The sequence below is a fragment of the Oncorhynchus kisutch genome, linkage group LG30, assembly GCF_002021735.2.
Source record: "Oncorhynchus kisutch isolate 150728-3 linkage group LG30, Okis_V2, whole genome shotgun sequence".
NCBI classification, from domain to species: domain Eukaryota; kingdom Metazoa; phylum Chordata; class Actinopteri; order Salmoniformes; family Salmonidae; genus Oncorhynchus; species Oncorhynchus kisutch.
The window spans coordinates 20,709,780-20,728,586 of record NC_034203.2 but is presented as its reverse complement, the minus strand read 5'-3'; the positions used below and the strand labels follow the sequence as shown (position 1 = coordinate 20,728,586).

The window sequence follows — 18,807 nt, the reverse complement described above, 5'->3', positions numbered from 1 at the left end:
TCAACTGCAAAACATACAGTATGCTGCAGCACGGATACTAACCAAGACCAGACGGAGAGCACATATTACACCGGTTTTAAGGTCTCTGCACTGGCTGCCTGTGAGTTTTAGAATACATTTTAGGATTCTTATATTGGTTTTAAATCAATCCACAATTGGGCACCTCAATACATGTCAGACATGCTTTTAACTTATGTTCCCAGTTGTTCCCTCAGGTCCTCGACCACTGGCCTTTTATCCCAAAGCCTAGGACCAAGAGGCATGGAGAGGCAGCTTTTAGTTACTATGCCCCCAGCCTCTGGAATAGCCTGCCAGATAACCTGAGGGAGGCCGAAACTGTGGACATATTTAAAATATATCTTCAAACGCATATTTTTTACTTTGTTTTTCCTTAGGGTGCTTTTTAGTCGTTCAGTTTTTGTCATTGTTTTGCTTTTTATCTTGTGTTTTTTGTTTAGTAAATATTTAATAGTTTTTTTGTTGTTTTTTCCTGTGAAGCACATTGCATTGCATTCCATGTCTGAAATGTGCTGTATAAATAAAGCTTGATTTGATTTGGAAGAGAGTAGGATGGAAGAGAGGCAAGGTCTGTGGGGGGAGGGCTTAGTGTGTGTGTGTGTGTGTGTGTGTGTGTGTGTGTGTGTGTGTGTGTGTGTGTGTGTGTGTGTGTGCGCGCGCGCGTGTGTGCGTGTGTGAGTCTGTGACACATTGCGGGGACAAAATACTCTTCAAACCCTATCCATCAGAGAGCATAGTAACAGAAGTAATTATTTTTGACTAATCCATATTAAATCTTAAAATATGGTAATCCACTAGACATGATGTCCAATGGCACTTACCAGTAAACTTTTCAGTTATACACCGTTATGACATGAATAATTGAATCCAATGGAAAAATCATTGCAGTTTGCAGGGACAATAACTATTAACTATTGATGTGGTAAGGGGCTGTGGAGGCAGCACCTAGCTACAATACAGTACATTATGCATCTAGGGCTAACTGCCAAAATAAACATAAAGTGTCTTAATAGGGCGTTGGGCCACCACGACCCAGAACAGCTTCAATGCACCTTGGCATAGATTCTAAAAGTGTCTGGAACTCTATTGGAGGGACGCGACACCAAGCCTTCAAGTTGAAATTCCATCATTTGGTGTTTTGTTTATGGTCGTGGAAAACATCGTCTCAGGCGCCGCTCCAGAATCTCCCATTAGTTTTCAATTGGGTTGAGGTCTGGTGACAGACGGCAATGGCATATGGTTTACATCGTTTTCATGCTCATCCAACTATTCAATGACCACTCATGCCCTATGGGTGGGGGCATTGTCATCCTATGGGGGCATAGCCATAGTAGCCAAAATAATGGCCTGCCCAACATTTTTATACATGACACTAAGCAGGATGGGATGTTAATTGCTTAATTAATTCAGGAACCACACCTGTGTGGAAGCACCTGTTTTCAATATTCTTTGTATCCCTCATTTACTCAAGTGTTTCCATTACTTTGGCAGTTACCTGTATTACAATGCACCAAACATAAACCTACTGTATGCTGCATACCACAGATGTGAGGTAAATAGTTAAAATACAGAAATATTGTCATGATCATGTCATATTATGAATCTAAGGATAAACTAGACTAGTAAACTATAAAGTGACTATAAAGAGAAATGTAGTCTAAACCTTGACCCCTTTGTAACTGGTATATAATAGTCTGCAGTATCCCTTCATTTTGAGACAGAATGTCACTCAAACAATTCTTCATTTTCTTTTATGTAAATATGGGCAAAAAAAATTCAACTGAGGTTTCTATTTTTAGCTAGTTTGCCTGACTACCTTGTCCAAGTCTAACAGGATCATTTAATTGGAGGGAATATCTGCTATCACGTGATGGACAGAGAAATGGCTAATGATTGTATATCTTTCCTCTTGTCACTTAAAGCCATCTTGTTACAACATTCTTTGATGGTGATATGACATTTTATTTGACTTTCATAACCTTTTTTCCAGCTACCTTGACAGTTCACCCGTTTGTTAAAACTACACTAATCAGACAGTTGTCCGTTTGCGAAAGTACAGTGTTGAGGAGAATTTGTCAGAGCTGCCAGTCTGTCACACTATATCCTGTGGCATTTCTCTAGTGAGGAATGCTACAGCTAATTTGACAGACTGACTGAGTTATAGCTCTCAACCAAAGAAAGTATTAAAAAACACATCTTAAAACACTTTGATGAAGCAATATTAGAGATGAGTCATGAGTGGTAGTGGAGGGTAGCTATTGCTATACATGATCCAGGATAGATATACAATATGAAACATATCCACATAGGAATCCTCGGGTCATAAGTGAACAAAATAAATTGATCATGGTCATTTGGCCTTCTAAAATGTCAACGAGCTGCAACATCAAACTACAATGCATCATAATATCTGTACACTACTAGCCAAACCCCTCATCCTATTATGTATTGTTCATGACCATCCGACAAAGCTTATTGTATGAATAGGTCCAGGGCTAAATCAATTGGGCTGTCTCAAATCCTTTGATCTTTTCAAGGCTCACATGTGCAATGTATGTACAGGTTAAAACCCTGTGACACTGCATACCTCCGCATGCATTAGAGACAATGCATCATAAATAAATTGATCAAATTGATCAGTTTCTACAATTCCTCTTATTGAGAACAATCCACATGCGGTATGGTATTCTATATGAAGTAATGCAGGCAGCAAGATGCTAAGAGTAGTAAATATACTGTATGTGCCTTTTCTGTATTTTCATTCTGTTGCTGTGAGAGAGAGAGATAGAGAGAGAGAGAGAGAGAGAGAGAGAGAGAGAGAGAGAGAGAGAGAGAGAGAGAGAGAGAGAGAGAGAGGAAAACAATTCTGTAGCCTTGCAGATGACAATATCAAGCCTGTTTTGTCATTTATCATTTAGAGAGCTAGAGGTTCATCTAGTTAGGCCAGGCATATCTTAATGGTTGCCTGGGAGTGGAGGAGGAACGAAAGGGACGGAAGCAATTTTCTATCCCCGCTAGACGCACAAACCAGGAGCCTTGCTTTGGCGTTCATTGATTCTGTGTCCACTATTCTCCCGAGACGCTGACCTGATGTGACAATCTTAATACCGACACCCCATTAAATATCTGAAAATATATATTTACAGAATCCACAAAGCATCTGGGCAGGCCAAAAGTTCATCCCAACAAGATTGTCCTTTGGATGCAGTAGGATGAGGATAGGAAACCATCTAATTTATATGCAGTTAAAGTGCCTATTATGCTATTATGGTGTCCAGAGCACTTTAGTGTCATTGTCGGGCTGGTTTTGTATGTCTCGCTGGGTAATTGAAGCTGGTCGTCTGTATCTGAAGGGACAGTCACAGTATTATTGAACACATTGCAGTTTGAGTTGAGATAATGAACTGTTCTCTTTTCAGAGCCCGGTCGTTTCTCTTACATACTGTATGTCATAACATGTCCGTTTCCTAATTCACCATCTGGGCTGAGATCGATGACGGTCTTAGTTTGCTCCAGGAAGCACTCACAAAACGTTACAGTATTCATTCATAGGGAATGTGAGCGGATAGAACAGAGGAATAGATTAAAAATGTACTTTGACTTTCTGGTAAAACTCATAACAGCCCCATACTTCCACTATTCCCTGTTCTAGGAAGAGAGAGCACCCTAAACGGAGACCACAGTCCCAAAGAGACCACACTGCTAAAAACACAAAGTGTTCACTCTAGCCGCCCAGGACATGCCATTGTTCATAACACAATAACAATGTCAGCCAGTAAGATGAGCCAATTAACCTACTCCTATGACACTGTCCTCCCAACCAATCAATTTTTACCCTAGGAGGAGGATCATTACATATGCTGCATCATGACCTAAATATTCACTGAGCATTTGGAAGGTAGCAGGCGGGAGGCTGGGGGGTTAAGGGGTGAAAGGTAGCAGGCGGGAGGCTGGGGGTTGAAGGGGTGGTGATGGCTCTCCTCTAGATCAGGGTTTCACAACCCTTTCCTCGGGGACCACCAGACGTTTCACATATTTGCTGTAGCCCTAAACTAGCACACCTGATTCAACTAAAACCAAACCCTTGACTAACTGAATCAGATGTGCCAATTCAGGGCTACAACAACTATGTGAAAAGTCTGGTGGTCCCCGAGGAGAGGGTTGTGAAACCCTGATCTAGATAACGCTACAAAAATCTTCCTCATAGAGAGAAGCCCCTCAACCTCTGCCCTCCCCCAGTGCCGGTCCCAGACAGGGAAACATGAATAAATACAAAACCCCAGTGTCAGGCCACCATTATAACGGAAAAGACACACATTTAAAAAGTGGAAATGGGGGGGGGGGGGGGGGAGGCAGGAAAAGTTTTAGGATAAATAAGTAAAGAGAGTGCTCTCCTTTTCCTGCCTGAAGCTCAAAGGAGTAGTGCATACAGCTGAAAGTCACTTACTGCATGCTGTACTGTGACCAGTCTAAGGTTTGGACGCACCTACTCATTCAAGGGGTTTTCTTTGTTTTGACTATTTTCTACGTTGTAGAAAGATAGTGAAGCAGTGGTAGAAAAGGTAAAAAATTGTCATACTTGAGTAAAAGTAAAAGTAAAAGTGATCCAGTAAAGTACTACTTGAGTAAAAGTCTAAAAGTATTTGGTTTTAAATATGCTTAAGTATCAAAAGTATGTGGAATTGCTAAAATGTACTTAAGTATAAACAATTTAAAATTCCTTATATTAAGCAAACCAGGCGGCACAAGTTTATTTAAAAAATGTAATTGATGTATAGCCATGGCAACACTCAGACATAATTTACAAACAAAGCATTTGTGTTTAGAGATTCCGCCAGATCAGAGGCAGTAGGGATGACCAGGGATGTTCTGTTGATAAGTGTGTGAATCAAAACCATTTTCCTGACAAAATGTAACGAGTACTTTAGGGTGTCAGGGAAAATGTAAGGAGTAAATAGTACATTATTTTCTTTAGGAATGTAGTGAAGTAAAAGTAGAAGTTGTCAAAAATATAAATAGTAAAGTTAAAGACTTAGGTAGAACTTTCAAGTATTTTTCTTTATACCACTGTAGTGATTACATCAAAACTATGAAATAACACATATGGAATCATGTAGTAAACAAACAATAAATATATTTTATATTTGAGATTCTTCAAAGAAGCCACCCTTTGCCTTGATGACAGTTTTGCACACTCTTGGCATTCTCTCAACCAGCTTCATGAGGTAGTCACCTGGAATGCTTTTCTAACAGTTTTGAAAGAGTTCCCAGATACCGTTGCAAGAAAAAGTATGTGAACCTTTTGGAATTACATGGATTTCTACATAAATTGGTACATGTGATCTGATCTTCCTGTCACAACAATAGACAAACACAGTGTGGTTAAACTAATAACACACAAATTATTGTATTTTTGTTGTCTATATTGAATACATAATTTAAACATTCACAGTGTAGGCTGGAAAAAGTATGTGAACCTCTAGGCTAATGACTTCTCCAAAAGCTAATTGGAGTCAGGACACAGCTAACTTGGAGTCCAATCAATGAGACGAGATTGGAGATGTTGGTTAGAGCTGCCCTGCAATATAAAAACCACTTACAAAATGGGAGTTCGCTATTCACATGAAGCATTGCCTGATGTGAACCATGCATCGAACAAAAGAGATCTCAGAAGACCTAAGATTAAGAACAGTTGACTTGCATAAAGCTGGAAAGAGTTACAAAAGTATCTCTAAAAGTCTTGATGTTCATCAGTCTATTAATGGAGCAAGTTCAGCACTGTTGCTACTCTCCCTAGGAGTGGCCGCCCTGCAAAGATGACTGCAAGAGCACAACGCTCAATGAGGTTAAGAAGAATCCTAGAGTGTCAGCTAAAGACTTACAGAAATCTTTGGAACATGCTAACATCTCTTGACGAGTCTACAATACGTCAAAAACTAAACAAGAATGGTGTTCATGGGAGGAAACCACGGAAGAAGCCACTGCTGTCCAAAAAAAACATTGCTGCACATCTGAAGCACATCTGAAGTTTGCAAAAATGGATATTCCAAAATATTCTGTGGACAGATTAAACTAAAGTTGAGTTGTTTGGAAGGAACACACAACACTATGTGTGGAGAAAAAATGGAACAGCACACCAACTGCAAAACCTCATCCCAACTGTAAAATATGGTGGAGGGAGAATCATGGTTTGGGGCTGCTTTGCTCCCTCAGGGCCTGGACAGCTTGCTATCATCAAAGGATAAATGAATTCCCATGTTTATCAAGACATTTTGCAGGATAATGTAAGACTATCTGCCTGCCAATTGAAGCTCAACAGAAGTTGGGTGATGCAACAGGACAACGACCCAGAACACAGAAGTAAATCAACAACAGAATGGCTTCAACAGAAGAAAATACAGCTTCTGGAGTGGCCCAGTCAGAGACCTGACCTCAACCTGTGGTACGACCTTGAGAGCGGTTCACACCAGACATCCCAAGAATATTGCTGAACTGAAACAGTTTTGTGAAGAGGAATGATCCAACATTCCTCCTGACCATTGTGCAGTTCTGATACGCAACTACAGAAAATGTTTGGTTGAGGTTAATGCTGGAGGGTCAACCCGTTATTAAATCCAAAGGTTCACATACTTTTCCCACCCTGCCCTGTGAATGTTTACACAGTGTGTTCAATAAAGACATGAAAACGTATAATTGTTTGTGTGTTATAAATTTAAGCAGACTGTGTTTATCATGACACAAGGTGAGACCCAGATGCAGACACAGGAGGCAGATGGTTGGACAGGCAAAAAGGTCAAAACAAATTCAGAGTCCAAATGGTACCGAAGGCAGGCAGAATCAAGGTCAGCGCAGGATGATCAGGCAGACGGGAAGGTAGTCCAGAGTCAGGCAGGGGTCAAAACCGGGAAGACTATCAAAAAGAGAATAACAAAGGAGTATGGGGAAAATACGCTGATTGACATAGTGGTGGAACTCACACTTCTAGGCTTTCACAAACAGTTGGTTCTCCAGGAGGCGCTGAAGGACCTGTCTGACATGGAGTATTTCAAGGACAGCTTTTTTCCATCTACGTAACATTGCAAAAATCAGAAACTTTCTGTCCAAAATTGATGCAGAAAAATCAATCCATGCTTTTGTCACTTCTAGGTTAGACTACTGCAATGCTCTACTTTCCGGCTACCCGGATAAAGCACTAAATAAACTTCAGTTGGTGCTAAATACGGCTGCTAGAATCCTGACTAGAACCAAAAGATTTGATCATATTACTTGCGTCAGAGACGCAAACTCGGTCTCAACCTTTAAGTCTTTACTGAAGACTCATCTCTTCAGTGGGTCATATGATTGAGTGTAGTCTGGCCCAGGAGTGGGAAGGTGAACGGAAAGGCTCTGGAGCAACGAACCGCTCTTGCTGTCTCTGCCTGGCCGGTTCCCCTCTTTCCACTGGGACTCTCTGCCTCTAACCCTATTACAGGGGCTGAGTCACTGGCTTACTGGGGCTCTCTCATGCCGTCCCTGGAAGGGGTGCGTCACCTGAGTGGGTTGATTCACTGATGTGGTCATCCTGTCTGGGTTGGCGCCCCCCTTGGGTTGTGCCATGGCGGAGATCTTTGTGGGCTATACTCGGCCCTGTCTCAGGATGGTAAGTTGGTGGTTGAAGATATCCCTCTAGTGGTGTGGGGGCGGTGCTTTGGCAAAGTGGGTGGGGTTATATCCTTCCTGTTTGGCCCTGTCCGGGGGTGTCCTCGGATGGGTCCACAGTGTCTCCTGACCCCTCCTGTCTCAGCCTCCAGTATTTATGCTTCAGTAGTTTATGTGTCGGGGGGCTAGGGTCAGTTTGTTATATCTGGAGTACTTCTCCTGTCCTATTCGGTGTCCTGTGTGAATCTAAGTGTGCGTTCTCTAATTCTCTCCTTCTCTCTCTCGGAGGACCTGAGCCCTAGGACCATGCCCCAGGATTACCTGACATGATGACTCCTTGCTGTCCCCAGTCCACCTGGCCGTGCTGCTGCTCCAGTTTCAACTGTTCTGCCTTCTTATTATTCGAACATGCTGGTCATTTATGAACATTTGAACATCTTGGCCATGTTCTGTTATAATCTCCACCCGGCACAGCCAGAAGAGGACTGGCCACCCCACATATGCTCTCTCTAATTCTCTCTTTTTTTCTCTCTCTCGGAGGACCTGAGCCCTAGGACCATGCCCCAGGACTACCTGACATGATGACTCCTTGCTGTCCCCAGTCCATCTGACCGTGCTGCTGCTCCAGTTTCAACTGTTCTGCCTTATTATTATACGACCATGCTGGTCATTTATGAACATTTGAACCTCTTGGCCATGTTCTGTTATAATCTCCACCCGGCACAGCCAGAAGAGGACTGGCCACCCCACATAGCCTGGTTCCTCTCTAGGTTTCTTCCTAGGTTTTGGCCTTTCTAGGGAGTTTTTCCTAGCCACCGTGCTTCTACACCTGCATTGCTTGCTGTTTGGGGTTTTAGGCTGGGTTTCTGTACAGCACTTTGAGATATCAGCTGATGTACGAAGGGCTATATAAATAAATTTGATTTGATTTGATTTGAGTACAAAACAGAATGTCGTCCAGGTAGACGGACATAAACCGGTTTAGCATGTCCCGAAGCACATCATTGACCAAAGCCTGGAAGACAGTGGGGGCGTTGGTGAGTCCAAATGGCATGACCTCGTACTCATAATGTCCACTGGCTGTGTTGAAGGCTGTCTTCCACTCATCCCCCTTGCGTATCCGAACCAGGTGGTAGGTATTCCGAAGGTCCAACTTGGAAAACATGGTAGACCACTGGAGAGGTTCAAACGCAGAGGAAAGGAGAGGTAGGGTAGGGTACGATTTTTTGACAGTGATATCGTTACGTCCCCGGTAGTCAATGCACAGGTGCAGGGTCTTGTCCTTCTTCACCACATAGAAAAACCCTGTGCCGGCAGGAGATGCAGATGGACGGCCCCAGTGTCCAGAGACTCTTCTATGTACTCCTCCATAGCAATGGTCGCTGGACCGGACAGAGAGTACAACTGATCCTGAGGTGGTGTAGTGCCTGGGAGAAGATCAATGGCACAATCATAAGGACGGTGCAGGGGAAGGGAAGTAGCATGTGCCTTGCTAAACACTTCCAGGAGGTCATGGTATTCCGTGGGGATAATAGAGACATCCACAGTCTTGCTAACCTCCTGAGGAAGACGACTAGTGGCTGTGCTGCTTGAAGGCAGTGAGAATGGCAAAATTATTTCGGGAAAAACACGCTGGTTGACTTGACTAACATACAAGTCAAACTGGCACAGAGAGACAGGAAACACAGGGAAAAATACACCGGGGAAAATAAGCGACACCTGGAGGGGTGGAGACAATCACAGGAATTTTTCCTTCACTCTGCGGTCCAACTTAACCCAAACCATCTTATTTGGGTTGAGGCCGGGTGATTGTGGAGGCCAGGTCATCTAATGCAGCACTCCATCAAAATCAAATCTATTTATAAAGCTGATATCTCAAAGTGCTGTACAGAAACCCGGCCTAAAGCCCCAAACAGCAAGCATTGCAGGTGTAGAAGCATCACTCTCCTTCTTGGTCAAATAGCCCTTACACAGCCTGGAGGTGTGCTGGGTCATTGTCCTGTTGAAAAACAAATGATAGTCCCACTAAGAAATCACAGACAGTGTCACCAGCAAAGCACCCCCACACCTCCTCCTCCATGCTTCATGATGGGAACTACATATGCAGAGATAATCCGTTCACCTACTCTTCATCTCACAAAGACACGGCGGTTGGAACCAGAAATCTCAAATTTGGAATCATCAAACCAAAGGACAAATTTCCAACGGTCTAATGTCCATTGCTTGTGTTTCTTAGCCCAACCAAATCTCTTCTTCTTATTCGTGTCCTTTAGTAGTGGTTTCTTCACAGCAATTTGACAATGAAGACCTGATTCAGGCAGTCTTCACACAGTTGATGTTGAGATGTGTCTGTTACTTGAACTCTGTGAAGCATTTATTTGGGCTGCAATTTGAGGTGCAGTTAATTGCCGATTTCTGAGGCTGGTAACTCTAATGAACGTATCCTCTCTAGCAGAGGTAACTCTGGGTCTTCCTCTCCTGTGGCGGTCCTCATGAGAGCCAGTTTCATCATAGCAATTGATGGTTTTTGTGACTGCACTTGAAGAAGCTTTCAAAGTTCTTGAAATGTTGACATTTTCTGGGTTGTCTGACCTTCATGTCTTAAAGTAATGATGGACTGTCATCTCTCTTTGCTTATTTGAGCTGTTATTGCCATAATATGGGCTTGTTCTTTTACCAAATAGGGCTATCTTCTGTATACCAATCTTACCTTGTCACAACACAACTGATTGGCTGAAACATATTAAGAAGTTAAGAAGTCACAGCTGTTCATTGAAATGCATTCCAGGTGACTACCCCTTGAGAGAGTGTGCCAAGAGTGCGCAAAGCTGTCATCAAGGCAAAGGTTGGTTACTTGGAAGAATCTCAAATAAAATATATTTGGATTTGTTTAACCCTTTTTTGGTTACTACATGATGCCATATGTGTTATTTCATAGTTTTGATGTCTTCACTATTATTCTACAATGTAGAAAATAGTACAAATAAAGAAAAACCCTGGAATGAGTAGGTGTGTCCAAACTTTTGACTGGTCCTGTATATCTAAAAATATGTTTTCTTGAAATAAGAGTTGTACAATTAAAGGTTAAATACACTGCATTTCTGGCTTTCAAGTCAGTCTAGAAATTGAACTAGAACCATGCATAATGCACATTCACAAATAACTTCTTGTGTCTGGCTTTCGGCTATAGAAATTGAACACAGGTCTCATCAAAAATCTCTCAAGCCCATGTGCTAGTGATTAGCCAGCTAATCTTTATATTTCAAGTTTAACCAACTTGGATCTATTTGCTAGCTAACAGTTGAACAGGTGAACTGTTATGAACACTCCCTTCTGTCTGTCTCCAACTGTTTGAAAAGCATGTTAGCATGTCCACTTTGTTCAGATGTTGCACGCAAGTGGCCTACCTTGTTTCTCAGAATAATAACGAGTTGCCAAATCCTTATATAATTGTGTTTAATGCTTATTGCACATTTTTAAAACACAGACTAGACTGCTAATATAACAGTCTTTAGCTAAAATGCTGCTAGCGGTACATGGTACAACAATGCCAGGTGCAACGAACTGAGCATGAATATTCCAGATCCAATGATCATTAATGCTCATGTTGTAGTAGTGTCTACTCTCAATCTGAGTAGTTGAGACATAAAAAGGGTATATTTAGAACGGTTAACTTCAACTCTTTTACAGTAAAATAATGTCTCAATTTCCTTATGACCGATTCTGTTGGACCAAACCTCAAATGCAAATAGCGAGTTGAAACCACTTGTAAGAGAAGAAGAAGTGATCTCTCAACTTTGTTGGCGTGAGAGGCAGGTGGAGGGGCTTGGTATGTGTAAACCATAGAGGAAGAGGCAAAGCCTAAAATCTGTCCAAAATAAGCCCAATGCATTTCTATGGGCTTATTTTGGATATAAACTGGTCACCTGCCTTCCAGCGTTTGGGACAACGACTCCCATTGTTAGGGCTGAGACGTGAAACTCTTCATTATATACGGATCTCTGGTGTAAATGGGGAGGTGCACACAGCACAGAAGGAACGAAAGAGACGAGACCAAAAATACAACATGAAAACAAGTGGACATAAACGGTCATAAAGAAAAATAACAAAACCTTGATTCTTGCGATACAGGCATTTGGAATATCGCGCAAAAACATACATATGAATTAATCAAATTAATTTGAAATATTGCCCAGCCCTAGGTCACTACAACCTATACTGAGAGCTTTAGTGGTGGATCTACTGTATTGGTGGCTATGCTTGACATACAGTTGAAGTCAGAAGTTTACATACACTAATTTTTCAACCATTCCACAAATTTCTTGTTAACAAACTATAGTTTTGGCAAATCGGTTAGGACATCTACTTTGTGCATGAAACAAGTAATTTTTCCAACAATTGTTTACAGACAGATTATTTCACTTAAAATTCACTGTATCACAATTCCAGTGGGTCAGAAGTTTACATACACTAAGTTGACTGTGCCTTTAAACAGCTTGGAAAATTCCAACTTGGAAAATTCCAGCTGATAGGCTAATTTAAATCATTTGAGTCAATCGGAGGTGTACCTGTGGATGTATTTCAGGGCCTACCTTCAAACTCAGTGCCTCTTTGCTTGACATCATGGGAAAATCAAAAGAAATCAGCCAAGAAATTGTAGACCTCCACAAGTCTGGTTCATCCTTGGGAGCAATTTCCAAATGCCTGAAGGTACCACGTTCATCTGTACAAACAATAGTATGCAAGTACAAACACCATGGGACCACGCAGCCGCCATACCGCTCAGGAAGGAGACGCGTTCTGTCTGCTAGAGATGAACGTACTTTGGTGCGAAAAGTGCAAATCAATCCCAGAACAACAGCAAAGGACCTTGTGAAAATGCTGGAGGAAACAGGTACAAAAGTACCTATATCCACAGTAAAACACATCCTATATTGACATAACCTGAAAGGCCGCTCAGCAAGGAAGAAGTCACTTCTCCAAACCGCCATAAAAAAAGCCAGACTATGGTTTGCAAATGCACATGGGGACAAAGATTGTACTTTTTGGAGAAATGTCCTCTGGTCTGATGAAACAAAAATAGAACTGTTTGGCGATAAAGACCAACGTTTTGTTTGGAGGAAAAAGGGGGAGGCTTGCAAGCCGAAGAACACCATCCCAACCGTGATACACAGGGTTGGCAGCATCATGTTGTGGGGGTGCTTTGCTATAGGAGCCACTGGTGCACTTCACAAAATAGATGTCATCATGAGGAAAGAAAATTATGTGGATATATTGAAGCAACATCTCAAGACATCAGTCAGGAAGTTAAAGCTTGGTCGCAAATGGGTCTTCCAAATGGACAATGACACCAAGCATACTTCCAAAGTTGTGGCAAAATGGCTTAAGGATAACAAAGTCAAGGTATTGGAGTGGCCATCACAAAGTCCTGACCTCAATCCCATAGAAAAAATGTGGGCAGAACTGAAAAAGCCTATGTGAGCAAGGAGGCCTACAAACCTGACTCAATTACACCAGCTCTGTCAGGAGTAATGGGCCAAAATTCACCCAACTTATTGTGGGAAGCTTGTGGAAGGCTACCCAAAACATTTGACCCAAGTTAAACAATTTAAAGACAATGCTACCAAATACTAATTGAGTATATGTAAACTTCTGACCCACTAGGAATATGATGAAGGAAATAAAAATCTCTACTATTATTCTGACATTTCACATTCTTAAAATAAAGTGGTGATCCTATCTGACCTAAAACAGGGATTTTCTACTAGGATTAAATGTCAGGAATTATGAAAAACTGAGTTTAAATGTATTAGGCTAAGTTGTATTTCAACTTCCGACTTCAACTGTACATGCACTGGACCCCAAACTACTGCACTTTGACACATTTTGGCCTGGAAGATAAATTCAGATGTAGAGGCCTTCAGGATCTGAAACATTACTGTGTAAGTACAGAAAAGGTCAAGATTTGTATTTTGATTTGATGGCGCCAGGTAGACATTCCGAACAGTGTCATTTCTCAAAGCAGTGTAATGGCTTTGTTCAGCTGACCTACAGTTGTAGATGTATAACCCCAGACCTGGTAATTACGTGCTGAGCAAACAGCCATCCATCAACTTTGCACTCTCTCTGAGCGATGCTCCTCCTTCAGAAAGCAACACTACCACAGCAGTGATTGGTGTAATCCCACGGGGAGAAATACCAATGACAAGCCAGGGAGAAAGACTGGAGTTGTCTCCTCTGATGGGGAGTCATGTCAGTCACCTCAGACTGAACTGAAAACCCAGCAGAATTCAGCATTAGGGTTGGTTCAGTGCCCGGCACCCAACGGCATAGGATTGGCTTTAGTATTAGTGCAGCAGGGAAGTTAAAAAGACTGAAATCAATAAACCTATGGACACCAACTCCAATATAGGCAACAAAAGATGTGTGTGCCTAAAGAGTTCTAAATGACATTATTTGTTGGGAGTGATAACACCAGCACTGCACCAGCACAGTCCTCCTGTCTGGCTCAGTTGGTAGAGCATGGCTCTTGCAACGCCAGGGTTGTGGGTTTGATTCCCAAAGGGGTCCAGTGCGGAAAAATTAAAACAATTATGCATTCACTAATGTAAGTTGCTCTGGATAAGGGTGTCTAGGAAAATGTTATAGCTCCAGCATTCATATAATACTTCAACCCTGTCAGGCAAATATTCCATATTTTGCCATTACAATTTGTTTTGTTAAGAGGTTGCAGACCCACACTGACAGCTGACTGACTGCCATTAAAGCTGCAATATGTAACATTTTGGGTGACCTTACCAAATTCATATAGAAATGTGAGTTATAGGTCTGTCATTCTCATTGAAAGCAAGTCTAAGTAACTGTAGATCTGTCCTATGTGCGCTATTTCTGCTTCTCCTTCTTATGTTTCGTTTTTGTATCTTTTACTTTCAGTTTTGTACACCAGCTTCAAACAGCTGGAAATACAGTGTTTGAGGTTACTGGAAGGATATTTCACAGCAGTTTAGATGGTACAATGATTCTCTACACGATACATTGCTTGTTTTGTCATATAAACTGTTATTAGGCGAACTATTCAAATTTTAACAGACAGAAAATGGTCAAGCAATTTCTGCATATTTCACCTTTAAGGAAGGGAGCGAGCGAGAGAAGAGTGTGAGAGAAAGGGAGATGGAGAGAGAGAAAGCTGCAATGGAATGGAAGCCCACCGCAAGTCCAAACACAAGCAGCACCTGTCAGCTGGGTTGGGAGTCTCCCACATCTCCCCCTGGCCAAGGCCTCCTCTCCCTGGGGCCTCCCTCCTTCTCCCTTCCACCATCATCTATCTATCTGCACCTGGCTGTGACTAACACAGAGGCATTCTCAGTCTCTGACTCTGTCTGCAATTCATTACCACCCCAGGCACCTACTCCATCATTGAGAGAAGAGGCAAGGAGGGAGGAAGGCTAGGCAGCTAGCTACCTGGGCTGGCCATGATGCACCAGACCATGCAGCCTCCTCTCCCTCCATGCTAGGGAAAGAGAAGGCAGTGGCAGTCACAGAGTCATATCAAATCTAATTCAATTGAAATAGCTTAATTACAGAAATCAAATAAAATTGTATTTTTCACATACACATGGTTAGCAGATGTTAATGTGAGTGTAGCGAAATGCTTGTGCTTCTAGTTCCGTACAGTATCATGTACTCGATACCATCTACTGCATCTTGCCTATGCCGTTCTGTACCATCACTCATTCATATATTTTTATGCACATATTCTTCATCCCTTTACACTTCTGTGTATAAGGTAGTTGTTGTGAAATTGTTAGGTTAGATTACTCGTTGGTTATTACTGCATTGTCAGAACTAAAAGCACAAGTAATTTCGCTACACTCGCATTAACATCCGCTAACCATGTGTATGTGACAAATAAAATTTGATTTGATATGATTTGATAACATTCATTATGTACTCTATGAAAAGTTGATTCACATTAATCTGGATAATGAATCGTTATTCTGATTTGGGATTTTGACATTGTAGATAATTGGTCGACAACAGCAACAAAAATGTATCAAATGGACTAATTTACTGATATGGAATGGTTCAACTACCATAATGTGCCTAACAACACAGTAACACTAATTCATACACACACTTCAGATCTATCTACATGGTGAAGAGAAGTGTCAGGTTCAAAGTGTTCATTTCTTCCACTTTGAACCTGTCATAGTGGGGTCATTAAAACAGCTCCATCAAGCCACCCAGACAACAGCTGATAAGCTACTTAAGCCTTCCTACAGCAGTTTCCCCAGTCAGACATCTCTGTAGGAAAGACAGTGATTATCTGAGAATACCCTACACACAGAGAGACGCTGAGATAAACAGAATTACACAACGCACCTCGCTGCCTGCATCTATTCTAGCTAGATAAAATACGAGGTCATGAATGAAAGTTAAAGCTGGAGCTCTGTTCTTTGCAATCACACAAGGCACTTACGGATCGTGGTAAAGCCCATGCTTTGTAACAAGCTTCAGAGCCAGTGCATCAACCACTCATTGAGGGTAGGAGGGAGGGATGGTGTGTTTGTGTGTGTGTGTGCCAAGTGTGGGGGGGGTCTAACAGTAAACAACCACTCAGTGCTGATGTGTCTCCTAAAGACATGCAGTCAACAACTGTAAAGACAGTGGAAACCTCAATCAAGAGAAATAAAGAGGGGAACAGATGCATAGGAGTGGAGGGTCATGAGACAAAGAGTTGGTTCCCCCACAACTCCCTCAAGACCTCTACTTAAAACTCATTAGCAGGAGCTGAGTGGCAAAGGCCTTGTGCTCGCAGGCATATCTAATGGCATAATGAGCAAGAAAAGCCTCGCAATGACAAGGAAGTTAATGAGGTTTTCTGCTGATTAAGGGAATTCTTACAAAGGTAACTGGGATTTCCCTATCGCAGCAGCTTTAAATTGAGTTAGCTGAAAGCCTCAAACGCCACACAGCTACATATCTTAGTTGACTGTATTTTCCAGTATTTGAAAGAATACTGTTGTGTTAGTCTTTCCAACGTCGCATTGGACTAGTGGTGTTTCTTTGGATGAAATATATATTACAGCCGAGAGTGCTGACATTAAATCCATTTTATGTTTCACCTGGGCAGCCCAGAAAACACACAGAAACACTAGCTTTTACAGTAATTGGAGTAAACATTCCATCCACTACATTTTAGAATAGAAAGTGGTTGCCAGAGAGCCTGCTGCTCGAACACATGCAGGCCTCTATCTCGCTGACATCTATTTTCAAATTACAACACACTATACTAATTAGAGTAATGAACTATTACCAAATCCCCTTGTTCAGATTTCCTAATGATGATAGTATCTGAGCTGTGCTATAATAACTGCTCTGGTTTGGTTACGCATCAACCACAGTAGTATCTGAGCCAGCACAGTATAGTTCGGGTCGGCATGGTAATGTGAACAGGGTACTATTTCATTAGTCATTAGTGTAAAAGGAGGTCCTCAACTACCTAGACCAGGGGGTATCTCCGGGCAAGGTGGTATGGGCTTGGTAGTGGGCGGCGTGTGGTTTCCCTCGGGTCGTACGGTGGGCAGCAGCTGGTCTGCGGTGGCCAGGTAGCTGGCGTAGGTGGCGTTGGGCCGGCTGAGGTTGTAGTAGTAGTGGTGTCCGCTGCGGCTGGCGTTGCGGCCGTTGTTGAAGCGGCTGAAGATCTGGTCGAAGCGCTGGCTGTAGACGTCGAAGTAGAGGATCATCATGATGACGAAGTGCACCAGGCAGAGCAGCAGGACAGCCTTGCAGATGCGCTCCAGTGTCCGGCCCAGCATCAGCCGAGTCATGGTCGAGACTGTCGCCCCTGCCGCACAGCCTGGAGCATCCACTCGGTCGGTCCCTCCCCTGGGCCTGGACTGCTGCACACTGGCTCCCACTATCACCTATGGAAGTACCAGGGAAAAACATGATGTTCAAATTAAATATATATTTTGTTGCCATTCAAGTGAATTAGGCCTAACACAGGAAAAGAGCAGTAGCCTTATCGAATTGTGTCTGTCCATCCTTTCTACAGTATATGTACAGTATATTATATGTCATGTACATGTTGAAAAGAAAAGACAAATCAAGGAATAAACCAACAGCACCCAATTTGGTAGTAAAATCCAATGTAGCCAATAGTCCATTCCAGCCAACAATGTGATTTGAAAAACACATAAATATATCTGCCAGTAGCAATGCACATGGTTCACAGGACGACCGAAAGGAGATCAGTTGGATAACAAAGCAAGTATCATGTAGGAGCTATCTTCTCTATGTGTAATCAGTGAAAACATGACCATGTTTATTAAAGACTGATGTAATGAGTCTCAAAACAACATCTGGAGTGAATCTGATGTGTGGTTCATGAGGAGAAGATGATCACAGATGATTTTGAGCATTAGTGTTACATATGCAAAGAATGAGTTCAGTGTTGTCCATCTTAAGGATGTCTATTACATTTTAATCATTTAGCAGACGCTCTTATCGAGACATACAGGAGCAATTAGGGTTAAGTACCTTGCTCTAGGGCACATGAACAGATTTTTCACCAAGTGCATGATAGTGATGACAAGTTTCAAGTTGATAGACCACTGTGAAGTGGATTTGCAGTGGTTTAAATGGACAAATAAAATCTGATTTTGTACAATCCAAATATGGTGTCATTCGGTCCTATAGTTTATGAGAATATGTTTTGCGTATGCTAATATGCATCTACTGGTTTAGTGTGGCAAACTTTGAAGACATCATCGTTATTTTCTCAAACTCTTTAGTGACTATTATGATGAGTCCAAAGACCAAATTTGGAGTGAATCTGACTTTTAGTCCAAAACGGCAGATAGTCATTATTATTTAGTTATTGTTATTTTAAGCATGAGCTTTACATAGTCAAAAAAGTTCATTGTTAATATTTTTAAGATGTCAAGGCCAAACTTAACACGGTTCTTCATGGGAATGTCTTTGATGACCATACGTTTCAAGTTGATAGGCCATAGTGGAGCTGTGGTGGGGAAAGTACCCAACTGTCATACTTGAGTAAAAGTAAAGATACCTTAACAGAAAATACCTCAAGTAAAAGTGAAAGAACACCCAGTAAAAAAATACCAATTTAAAGTTTTAATGTATTTG

General features: G+C 42.0%; 1 protein-coding gene across 1 annotated transcript in view; it reads right to left on the bottom strand.

Annotated features, from left to right (window-relative positions):
- The window catches only part of LOC109874554 (beta-1,4-galactosyltransferase 2), a 151,664-nt gene that overhangs the window by 99,707 nt on the left and 33,150 nt on the right, over positions 1–18,807 (bottom strand). The window contains exon 2 of the mRNA XM_020466524.2: positions 17,159–17,582. Within this exon, the coding sequence (XP_020322113.1) occupies positions 17,159–17,486 (328 nt within the window). The 5' untranslated portion in view covers positions 17,487–17,582. The remainder of the gene's footprint in view (positions 1–17,158; positions 17,583–18,807) is intronic.